The sequence below is a fragment of the Micropterus salmoides genome, unplaced genomic scaffold, assembly GCF_014851395.1.
Source record: "Micropterus salmoides isolate LMB-PRFRI ecotype aquatic unplaced genomic scaffold, ASM1485139v1 Ms_hic_scaffold_22, whole genome shotgun sequence".
Classification (NCBI taxonomy): domain Eukaryota; kingdom Metazoa; phylum Chordata; class Actinopteri; order Centrarchiformes; family Centrarchidae; genus Micropterus; species Micropterus salmoides.
In genome coordinates this window covers 18,011,937-18,024,032 of record NW_024041373.1, presented here as the reverse complement: position 1 = coordinate 18,024,032, position 12,096 = coordinate 18,011,937, and the positions used below count along the sequence as shown (strand labels likewise).

The 12,096-nt window shown below is 40.4% G+C and overlaps 2 protein-coding genes across 3 annotated transcripts in view; one reads left to right on the top strand and one right to left on the bottom strand.

Annotated features, from left to right (window-relative positions):
• Window positions 1-10,868, bottom strand: part of LOC119917038 (SH3 and PX domain-containing protein 2A-like) — a 53,476-nt gene extending 42,608 nt beyond the window's left edge. For both annotated transcript variants that reach the window (XM_038737105.1, XM_038737106.1), the window contains exons 1-2: window positions 10,501-10,868; window positions 522-602 (exon numbers count right to left, since the gene is read on the bottom strand). In XM_038737105.1, coding sequence (XP_038593033.1) covers window positions 522-602; window positions 10,501-10,572 — 153 coding nt within the window. In that variant the 5' untranslated portion in view covers window positions 10,573-10,868. The remainder of the gene's footprint in view (window positions 1-521; window positions 603-10,500) is intronic.
• LOC119917039 (N-acetyllactosaminide beta-1,3-N-acetylglucosaminyltransferase 3-like) lies at window positions 4,990-11,171 on the top strand. Its single transcript, XM_038737107.1, has 2 exons — window positions 4,990-5,120; window positions 7,447-11,171. The coding sequence occupies exons 1-2, from the start codon at window positions 5,030-5,032 to the stop codon at window positions 8,478-8,480; spliced, it is 1,125 nt and encodes a 374-aa protein (XP_038593035.1). The 5' UTR covers window positions 4,990-5,029; the 3' UTR covers window positions 8,481-11,171.
• The last annotated feature ends 925 nt before the right edge of the window (window positions 11,172-12,096 follow it).

Here is a 12,096-nt window from a genome sequence, read left to right as displayed (position 1 = left end):
AGCATCTTTTAACAGAAAAAGCCATAAGGTAAGGATAAGGTATGCACTGATTTAGGTTTAAACCCCTCACACCATTGCTTCAGCTACTAGATGCTTTGAACAAACTATAGTAGAGACAATTCAGCCCTGTGTGGTTAAAATGTAAACGTGTTGAACTGTTACTGTTAAAATACAGAGATTTCACTTGAGGCTACCGGATCCCTGAAAAAAAAATCCTTAGGCATAACTTTGCCCCATGCTTTATTCTGCATTTTGACTGAGGTTGTTTTTTCTTCCCACATCTGCAGACTGGATTTCCCCCATTTCCCTTTTTCCCCAAGCAGGCTCCAGTAGTCTTAAATGAGACCTTTTACTGTGCATAGCGCCTTCCAGCAGCTGAACAAAGGGTCAAATTGACCTCACAGAGTTTGATATGAAGAGAAGACATTCACTCTCATACACAATTAAAATATTTAGAACTGATGCTGCTCATGGACTAAGTGACTGTAGATGTATTTAGATAATTTACCAAGATAACATACCTGTAGGTCAAAGAATTTGCTGTATCTCCTGTAGACGACATGGGAAGTAGAGTCTGAGTAAGTGACGTTGATGAGGTATACCTAGTGAGAGAAGGGCAAACAGAACAGGTCCATTAGGAACAAAGTCACTTTGTCAAAGATACCAGGGCACCACTTTAGCTTGACTTGCCCTAATGACACAAAGTGCATTCCTCCTAACTTAACTTCAAGCGGTCGTTGAAGGTCAAATAAACAAATTAAGTTCATTTGTTTCCATCACACATTGGAAAGCCATCAGGGGTCAAAAACAGTTCAAATATTATGTCATTGAAACCATTTATAATTAATTATATTTGTGTTCTCAACAAGCATCAATGCAACCAAAACTGCGTTCTATAATGACAGAATAAGCAGTTCCATTGACTCAAGGAAATTATTTTTTCACTTTTAAAACGCTACTAAATCCTCCACCCACAAACTTGTCTGCTGATACCTTTGCTGCCTTCTTCACAGGCAAAGTGGCAGCTATAACTAGCCAATTCTCTAAATCTCTCAAAATCAACAATTCTATTCCCGCCCTGGTCAGCTCCCACTGTGTGAGCACAGCACAGGAAAACCTATCATGTAGCAGTCCTTATACACATCTCCCTCCATCTCCCTCGAGAAATGGCGCAAAAGGCTCAACACCAAGGCTAACATGTAGCATTCCTACTACATCTGTTCTTCTGCCCTCCCAGGACAATGGCACTTCGTTCTCCGTGACAGGAGTAAACGGGCAGAGTGAAGTATCAGAACTCCTGACCCATAGCCGTCCCACTACATGCCCACTGGACCTGATTCCTACGAATCTCCTCTAAGCCATATCTCTTACTGTGGTCCCTGCAATCACTCATGTGATAAATACTTCTCTGGCTTCAGGAACCTTCCTGACCTCTTTCAAAAGGGCTCAGGTTACACCCTTGCTTAAAAAGCCCTCACTCAACCAAACTCAAGTTGAGAACTATCGGCCAGTTTCTCTTCTACCATTTTTATTCAAAACTATCAAATGGGCAGTCTTCAAACAGGTCTCAGAATTCTTCTCACAGAACGACCTCCTAGATCCATATCAGTCTGGTTTTAAGAGTGGCCACTCTACTTAAACGGCCATTTCGTCTGTAACAGAAGCCCTAAGGTCAGCTAAAGCTGCAGCGCAATCCTCGGTTCTTATCCTGCTGGACCTATCAGCTGCCTTTGACACAGTCAATCACAAGATCCCCCTATCCGCACTCTCAGCAATGGGCATCTCGGGTAAAGCACTCCTGTGGCTCGAATCCTACCTCTCGGGGCGTTCCTACAATGTTTTGTGGTACTGACAATTATCCTCCCACTGCCTCTTCACAGGGGTACCCCAAGGCTCAGTGCTAGGGCCGCTACTCTTCTCAAGGCTTGCCACCTTCAACTAAACCTCTCTAAGACTGAACTCTTGGTCATTCCAGCCAAGCAATCTATCCACCATATCATCAAACTACAAGTTGGCTCCTCAACCATCACTCCAACCAGGGTGGTGAGAAACTTGGGTGTCATGATTGATGATCAGCTGTCCTTTACAGACCATGTTGCTGCGGTCTCTTGGTCGTGCTGCTTTGCTCTATACAACATCAGGCCACAATCAGGCCCTACCTCACTCAATATGCCACCCAGCTTCAGGTACAGGCCATGGTTACCGCTCGCCTCAACTATTGCAATGCCGCCCTAGCGGGTCTTCCAGCTTGTGTGGTGAAACCCCTACAAATGGTTCAGAACGCAGCAGCGCAACATCTTTGCATTTCACTTTTGTAATGGCCACCTGAGTCCACGGTCTGAGTGAACAAATGCTCCCATTATGTCAACAACTTCCAGTGCTCCTGTCCATCACCAGGAATAATGACAGGGAAGAAGTGTTTACTCACAGAAACTGAAATGGGAATATAGTTTCCCTGGCAGACATTTACAGAACAAAACAGTGTTGTAGGAAGTAAGTCCAAAATAAATTTGCCTCAACAATAAAAAGGGCAACAACAAACAATTGTGCACACCCTGAGGTTCAGAAACAGATGGCTGTACCTAATGCATTTCCATCTAAGCACAAGGACCAGAGTGTTTACAAAAGCAGCATTTACACATATGGTGGCAATATGCAAGGACATCAGTTTCTAGTTTGAAATGCAGCCTTCATTCGGCACACAGTTCATTACAGAAAGAGTGTGCAGGGAGGCGGAACGAGTTCTCCAGCAGCTCGCTAATTAGATACAGACAGCATGACCAAACACTCAGGCAACAGCATGGCTCAAAGTGAGGCTGTGTGAGGTCAAGATATGTCCCAAAAGAACCATGAGCCATGTTTATGTTTGAACATAACAATATAATTTCTGAGATTAGCACATTGTTATGAGTTTATGAATGTATACTTTTTATGAAACACTTAAAAGTAAAGTCAGGAATTGATTGTGATTACTGATACAAATAGTATTACATTCTTTACAGTGGATTCAAAACAAGTAAACACCACATATGAATGCATATTTATGTCTGGGTTGATCTGCATTAAATTCTCATTTTAACTAAATATTAAAAGCTGTATCCAACAAGGTTGTCCATGCAGTAAGTTGTACAAACTGAAGCCTTCTCATCAGATCTCATCTCTCCTGAAATTATCTTCCAGCAATGTATGTAAACAAGGATAAGTTGCCATGCACTCTCTTGCTCCAGTGCCATGAGTCCCTGGAAGGAAGTCACAATTGAACAGTGGGGACAAAAGACAAAGGGTTGCTTCTTTCCTCTCTCAAACCGGATAAGCATTTTCAGTTGCTTAGCTCATAGATAATGAGATTTTTTCCCCCTTCCCTTCCCTCATGGGGACTTCCCAGTCAACCCTCACCTCCGGCTTCCATCCCAGGGGAAAGTCTGTGCCCTGCGTTTAGTGGCCTTGGGGAGCCTCCCTCAGCAGGAGATGGATGATGAAATTGATCCCAACTCTCATTCATTAATCCAAATGTACCTGATGGGCTAATTGATTTTTGCAGCCCCGCTGAGACATGTCTTGTGGCTCATCTGATTTGATTACTCAAGTCAGTAAGATAACACCAAGACCAGGCCATGCAGTCAAAAATAAATAAATAAACGACACGTCTACAGCCACGCTAGCAGCTCTGTAAGGCTGTCCTTAGGCACCGCAGTGCTTTGTGCTAAATGCCAACATGACAATGCTAACATGCTGATGTTTAACATTTATAATGTTTATTGCGTTCACCATCTTAGTTTAGCATGTTAGCATGCTAACATTTCCTAATCAGCGGTTAATATTACCGTACACATTTTAATTACCATGGTAACCGGGTGCGGTTATAATCTCACGGCAAACATTGTCCGGGGTCTCCCAGAAGCACGGCGCTGCGGAGATTTTTCAGTCACTCTGAAGTCCGTCCGGTCGAAACTTCATTTAAGAAAATAACCTTATAGTGAACGCAGGGTGAGTTAACTTTTAGCTTTGGTTTGTCTCTCCGACTTGCCAGCAGCGTGTAAAGTGAAGCTCTCTGTGTTAGCCGCTCTTGTAAAAACGCTACACGTTGTTCTGTAGCTGTTGAGCCTATTCGTCCACTGCACATGATAACACGTTATGCAGTTTAGTCAACCAACCAGCATTTCTAGAAACGCTACAGACTCCTCTGTATTTATGTCAGTTTTTGGGCTCATTGCAGTTACTATCACTGTTTTCTAAAGACATTTGTTTTCATGTAATTGTCTACAGGGTCATTGTATTACCGATGTAATATAAAATAAGATCTTGATGATGCACACTTAGATGATTTTCATGTTTACAAAAAGGTATTTGCTGTTATTTTTTATGCAAACAAAATGGCAATTGTATTTGTAGTTTTCTATATAAAACTTGTTGAAATTGTGTGTGTGTGTGTCAGTACATTTTAATATTTTTTGGCACATTTTTACAATACCGTGATAATACTGATAACCGTTATAATTTTTATAATCGTGATATTGAAATTTTCATACCGTTTCATCCCTACGTGTAAGAGTCATGACCGGAATACTCCAGTCTTTGAGACAAAAAAAGGGAAGCAGAGATTGAAAACAGCCAATTATGTTCAGCCAGGGAACATGAAAAGCAACTCACCGTCTACTTGACAACTTTTTTCACCTCTCTCTGAAATGACAAGCCTGAATTAGCAGACATCCCTATGTGACACGCTAGAACTCATGCTGAAAAACAATTAATCAATTATATGACTGGCAATAGACCCTGACAAACGGTTGATCCTCTCTTTACACCAGGCATATCTTGGTAGCAACAGTTCCCAAAGTATTGTCTCTGCATTTCTCATCCAGCAAGTTCCACATGCTTTAATCTTAGCCAAGCAGGACGAACCACCTCTGACGTCAAATATCTATTGACAAACTTTTTGAATTTGTAATTTGTTGGAGGCAGACTCTGCCTTTGCATAGGGGTTGCCTGACTGGCTATACTCTGTAAATAATGTGACCAACAAGGAAGCATGTGCATCATTTTTACCTCAACTACTCCAGCAATCACACTGACAACTGACTACCAAAGGGATACTCACACTGATCTGCAAATATGTCCAGGTAATATTATAATATTGAATGAAGGTTGCCTTAGTTGCAGGCTACTTTCTGTGGTTTCTTTCATTATTATTGTAAAATGTGTAGTCTTTGCTGTCACAGACTTGTGTTAATGAGCTGAGCAGGATATTTAATTAGAAGGATATTACACCCAGTCTGATACTTACATTTACAATTACATTTATTAATTTAGCTGACGCTTTTATCCAAAGCAGATTACAATTGCTATTTATGTCAGAGGTCGCACTCCTCTGGAGCAACTTAGAATTAAGTGTCTTGCTCAGGGTGTCACAGTGGGGAGTTAAACCCAGGTCTCTCACACCGAAGGCATGTGTCTTATCCACTACCCCTACTTCATTATGTTTTCTTTAAAAAGTTGAAAGGGTCTTTAAAGAAAGGTGGCATACAGGTAATGTTGTGTTTTTAGATAAAGAGGAAGTTCTTTCTTTAGGTGTGTCAGGTAAACTTCAAAGCAGCACCATCATTATGTGATACGGAGAAAAGGGATGAACTATTTTAAGAACAACCTGTTTGAACAAATGGTGTGCTTCATTTCTCCCTGATGACTAAATGTCTGAGATTACCGGTGTTAAATTTTCCAAATGTCTGAGATGACATATCACCAAACATCTGATTCCCTATGCATCATCTCAGCTGAGCCTGTGCTTTTTGTGCAGAGAAGATAACTTTCAGAGATTGTTTAGCATAACCACTGGCAACATATTTTGCCATCAATTTATGTGCAGAACAGGTTTCATTAGTATGCATTATACTGATTAAATACAGGCAAACATACTTTACGTTGCCTTTTAGTTGATGAGTTACCATTTACAATATGCGCTTTAATGGTGCTGCCGTTGTGTGACGTCAGACGCCTGCTTCTTCATCAAGCTGGGGTAGATTGATTTGCCCCAGAGTTTAGGGACTCCGACTTTGAGTAGAATTTTATTGTACTTTTTCCTAGTAGGAGGTCTGAAATTTGTAGACGGAAAAGGTAAATTAGCCTAGTCAGTTTCTGTTTTGTTGAGGCACAGAGAACAGCCTTTTTGCCAGATTAACTGTTACACACATCAGTGTCCATAATTAGCTTACCAAATACTTGGTGAATAAAATAAATGGAGGTCAGACGCCACAGGCAGGTTGCTGAAATATGCCTACTTCTCCGTAAACTAACCACCACAACACATAAGTTGACTGACCACATTTTGATTTGCATTGGCTCTGCACACTGTTGGCGACATGTACCTTACATGAACAGGGACTTTCTATTTCTCCTCTGTGACAGCTAAGACAATACTTTCAGTAGCCACTTTACGGCTGAATAGAATAACTTAACTATTCCTGCTGGTACTTATCTCTCTCACACACACACACACACACACACACAGAGAGAGACTTCCCACAACATATCTGCTGGTCTGTGTCACACACCGGTTACACAAGGCAACTTTCCTTAAACAGGGAGGCTCAGCAGGTCACAGAGCAGAGCTAGGCTGTGGCTGTGCTAATATAACTTGTTAAAAAATGTCCATGACAACAGTCTCTCTTCTCTTAACGAAGCAGTTTTTTAATCATTTCAATCTCAAACAAATACTTTTTGGGTAACTAATAACTTTAACAATAGCCGTGATAGACAATAAAAAAAGTCCTGTTAATCATTCAGATTACAACACAGCAAAATGTGTGTCATAATGCTCGCCAAGCAGCTAGTCCGACATGCCCTCAAAAACACCAGTTTTTTCACTGGTGTTTTTGAGGACATTGCCAGTCCTACTCTGCTTCTGATTGGCTAGTAGTCCTTAACTAGGAATTGCGCAAGTTCAACTCCCAACAAAGATCTTGTAGAGATAAGATGTATCCCTCGATAACTAAAACGAAGCGTTCAACACACAGGGTGAAAAGAGGAGCTGCAGCAATGTGCAGTATTTTTCAAAAAATTTGATGTTTTTTGAAAATTAAACCATGTAAACCTGTTCTGGTACAACCCCTCAATAAGATTTTGAACCTGAAAATGAGCAAAATATGACCTCTTTAAAATGCACTCAGCTCCTCATAAAATCAGCTCAATAACAGAATTTTGTTTCCATATGTGATTTTGTGTATTGTTCTGCATTAGAAATAACATTTAATCATGAAGTTCTTTATGGTGTAAAATTAACTGTACCCATCTTAATGTAGACTGTGTTAATTTACCTGCCAGTGTCAGACTGTTGATAATGATGTGTTCATGAGAAAACTTTTATTTTTCACTGCAGATTTTTAAGGAGGAGAAAACTCAAAGCAGGAACATTAGTGCTTGCACTTCTAATTGTTCTTTATCTCTGTAAAGACTTTGATGACCACAAAGCCATTCAACTCCAAGAAAATGGGGAGTACGATGGCAGTCAAAGAAAGGCATCCACCATAAACACATCCCTGCCAAGATGTGATAAAAATCTTTCTGCTGACAAAATCCCGGGCTTCAGCTTTCTTCCTGATAGGATTAAAGACTTTCTCTACTATAATCACTGTCGCCATTTCCCAATGCTACTGGACATCCCTGACAAATGTGGACGAGCTGATGAATCTGCAGACATCTTTCTTCTGCTGGTCATTAAAAGCCCCCCTTTAAATTACGACCGCCGAGAGGTGCTGCGTAAAACCTGGGCTCAAGAGCGGTTACACAATGGTGTGTGGATCAAGAGGATCTTCATCTCAGGAACGTCGGGTACTGGTTTGGGGAAAACGAAGCTGAATAAACTCCTCGCTCTGGAGCAAGAGGAGCACAATGACATTCTACAATGGGACTTTAACGAATCATTCTTAAACCTCACCTTGAAGCAGATACTCTTCTTAGACTGGATGGAAAGAAACTGTCAGAACATTCACTTCCTGCTAAATGGCGATGATGACGTCTTTGTCAACACCAACAATGCGGTTGAGTATCTCCAAGGCCTCAAGAATAATGACGGAAGGAGGCACCTCTTTACTGGCCATCTCATCAGACGTGTGGGTCCAATTAGATCATCAAAGAGCAAGTATTATGTTCCATTGGAGGTATACAAGTCAAACTTATATCCCCCTTACTGTGGCGGTGGGGGCTTCATCATGTCTTTCTACACAGCTTTGGTCATACACAGGATGTCCCAGTCGATTCCTATGATTCCCATTGATGATGTTTACATGGGCATGTGTCTGGCCAAAGCAAAACTAGCACCTGTTTCTCATATGGGTGTGAAGACGGCAGGATGGCACATTCCCTCCAGAAAACTAGATCAATTTGACCCTTGCTATGTAAAAGAACTGCTTCTGTTACACGGATTCCGACCAAATGACATGTATGTCATGTGGGAGACAATACAGGAGCCCAATCTGATATGTTGATCCTCAACAAAATTGCTTTGGAGAAAAACAGTAATTTCCAGGAGCTTATTGTTTGCTCGTAGTTTGCGAGAGCAGACATGACCTTCTTCATTCTATCATGAGAAAAGGTTTAAAATATTTTGCTGCAGCTTCTCAGCAGGCGTCTGTCCAATGCAGTCCAAATCATTTATTTTTAAATTTTTTGTGTGGCGTGCAGAGAGTATGCTTTGTGTATTACATACTTGCATAACTGCTGTCAGCTTGATGTTGTGATAGTGATGTGACTAGGGCTGGTGTTGATCTGCAATACTTTCTCACTACAAACTAAAATTAAATTGCTTGTTTGTTAGCAATAATATCTGCTCTGTAAATGACATTCTGTGTTATCTTAGAAAAACAAAAGGGAGAATAATGTTTTAAATTTCTTGGTTTTGTGAGGTCACCCAGTGTCAGTGTTAGGTCCCTGTCTCCATAGATGGAGAACTTGTTTCCATCCAGCCAATTATATTACTTAATGTTAACCCAAAGTAGGGCTTTAAAAATGACTATTTTCATTGTCAATTAAGCCGTTGATTCATCGATTAGCCCCGCGACCCTGTACGCAGGATAAGCGGTTGACGATGGACGGATTCATCGATTAGTTGTTTAGTTTAAAAAATGTCAGAAAAATGTCGATCAGATTCCCCAAAGTCCAAGATGACACAATGCGAATAGTCAGTTTACCGCGATAGAGGATAACTGAAATCAGAAAACATTTAGCCTACATTTCAGAGGCTGGAGTGAGATACCTTTTCTTAAAAAACAGTTTTAATCTAATAGTTCACAATTAATTGATTAGGCGTTGCACCTCTAAACTATGGATAAAGCAGAAACAAAACTGTTCCATCATAGTCACACTAACAGCGAGACAGCAACCTGCTAAGAGCACAATAAGAGCCACAAACTTTGAACAACAACCTAGATTAGCTTTTCCTGCTAAAGTCTCCTTTTCATCCAACCTTCAAACATGAACATGTCTTGTCCTGCACCTTAGCTTGTTGAACAAGTGAACAGTCACAGGGGGAAAGTGCAACACTACTGTCATATTAGCAAATTAGCTGGTCAGCTGCAGCACATTAAACTAACGTCACATGTGAAAGTACCCGCAAATATCACTTAGGTCCGTTTGAATGCTGGTGTGGTCATTACTCAATACCACCACTGGCTTGTGAGCTACAGCTCCAGTTTGTTGAATTCAGCCTGCCAGCTTCTGTCCGCCAAACACAGACAATGACCCACACCCATCCATCTGCAAAAAGAAGCACTCCAGACATTTCCCATAATACACTTTTCTTCCATTTAATCATAAAATACTATTGACAATACAGTTTAAAAACACGTTGACAATATTTTTTTGACTGCAAAAAAGGGATGACATGATTTTCAGTTCAGTTTCTTTAAAGTTTTCAACTATGCTAGCAGCTCTGTGGTCAGGATGTTCTTTGTGCTGAATGCTAACATGCTCACAATGACCATGCTAACATGCCGGTGTTCAGCAGGTGTGATGTTTATCAAGTTCACCATCTTAGTTTACAGTGTTAGCATGCTAATGTTTGCTGCTTAGCATAAATACAATTGAGGCTAATGAAATGTCATTAGTTTTGCAAGAATTGGGTCAAAAATAAGACAAAATTACAAATTCACACAACTTTAAATACTGACCGTTTGATGGCGCTAAATGACATAAAGTCAGATACTATGTCAAATGTCATCCATCTATCCACATTTTACTCAAAGCCACAAATGTAAATCTCATGTTGGCAGAGGAGGGATATTCAGTTCCAAAGCCACTGGGATTCATCCTCTGGACACCATGAATGTCTGTGCAAAAATTCAAATGAATCCAATTATATTTTAGATCTTTTTCAGTCCAGAACAAAGTGGTGAACTTAACTTATAGTGCTGCCAACCACAGAGCTGCTAGCATGGAGCCTACATTTGTGAAGTTAATAGCTACTTGAACTACATGATAACAGAAACAACGGATGAGGAGACAACTTACATAGTGTTTGGAGGGATTCCTCCTCTTCTGCACGTCCACAACATTAACGTCAAGGACAGTGGGGAGCTGCATCTTCACAAACCAAGTAGGATTTGCACCAAGAAACACTCCAAATGCTACAAAAGAAGATGTTCACCCATGAAAACGATATGGAGGATCAGAGACCATACGGGAACTGCCTTGTGAGGAATTCTGGTTAGAAATGCAAACTTGATAGAAGGATTAAAAAGTCTTTCAGCACTCTGCAGGCTCTGGGTGCATGCACGAAATGATGGTGTCGGGCGGTGTCGGGCGGTCTCGGCGCTTCTGAACTCCTTGTGAAACATGACAACGCAGTAAAACTGGCGTTTAATCAATCTTCTCCTCCCTTAAGAGGGGCTGGACTGCCTCAGGAAAGTACGGACAGGAGGGCAGTACAAATCAATATGTACGGGGCGGTGCCGTTTCAGCTGGCTGGACACGCTGCACGGGTCCCTTTGAAGAAGTGGGACCTGTTTCTTGTGTCTCACGTGTAACATTGTACCAAACTCTATTAATGCTACATGGTTTTAGTAGCTTTTACTTAAAACGTATGCAAATAGATGCACAGAAGTTGAAGAAAGGCATAAGAATTGACAAACATTGATGTTTTATGTTTTTAAAGTTTTTGTGTCAATAAACTCTAAATACTCTTCTTTGTGCAAAGAGCTGTATTATTTACTAGAAAAAAAGCTTAACACGCATGAACAGCCACACATGTCTGCTTAGCTGACAGTCATATAACATTTAATTTACACAATACACGATGCCGTTCCTTTCAAAGTTTCAATAGGATTTCCTACAGCACTTAAACTCGACATATGACTTTGCTCCCTCCTGGTGGAGGGGACATGAGTGAAGAAGAGAATAACATCTTACAACATTAAATTAATCTGCCCACACGGGGGCGCTACACAACACAAACAATGATATGTGAAGAAGTGGTGCAACTAATGTTTTTTATTATAATTTGCACTCTGCAGAGGTGGGTAAGGTACAATTACAGTATTTAATCACGTACTGCACTTAAGTACAGTTCTGAGGTATGTGTATTTTATTTGAGCAATCCATGCCACCTTATAGCCTATTTCTACTCTACATTACAAGGGGAATTCAAGAGGTATTTTTTCTCTACTAGATTTATTGATCGTGACAGTTAGAAAAGTCCAGTGACACCATACAGCTGTATAGTTACTACTTCAGTTTCAGATAGTTCACATTCTATTATAAATAAATAAGAGTCAACTCGACCACCTACAACACTAAAATACATAGTGCAATTTAATGCAGTAAAACTGTTAAATAATCCAACAGAATATCATAGAACATATTGAAAGGGTCCATTCTACATAATGAGTACTTTTGCTTTTGATATCCTGAGTACATTTGGATGATGACACTACTGTACTTTAAATTAATTAATATATCATTATTGCAGAACTGTAGAATTGTAGTGGGTTGTTTTATTTGACAATGCATAGTATTGCTACTTTTACGTAAAGGATCTAAATACTTCGTTCACGTTATTTACTACTGTGTAGTTACTGAGTAACAGTTAACGTTAGATTAAAGACACCA

Excerpts from the sequence above, each read along its gene's own strand:
- LOC119917039 (XM_038737107.1), top strand. The coding sequence starts at position 5,030 with ATGTGCATCATTTTTACCTCAACTACTCCAGCAATCACACTGACAACT. Across the intron at positions 5,121-7,446 it reads TGATCTGCAAATATGTCCAG|ACTTTGATGACCACAAAGCC; the intron begins GTAATATTATAA and ends ATCTCTGTAAAG.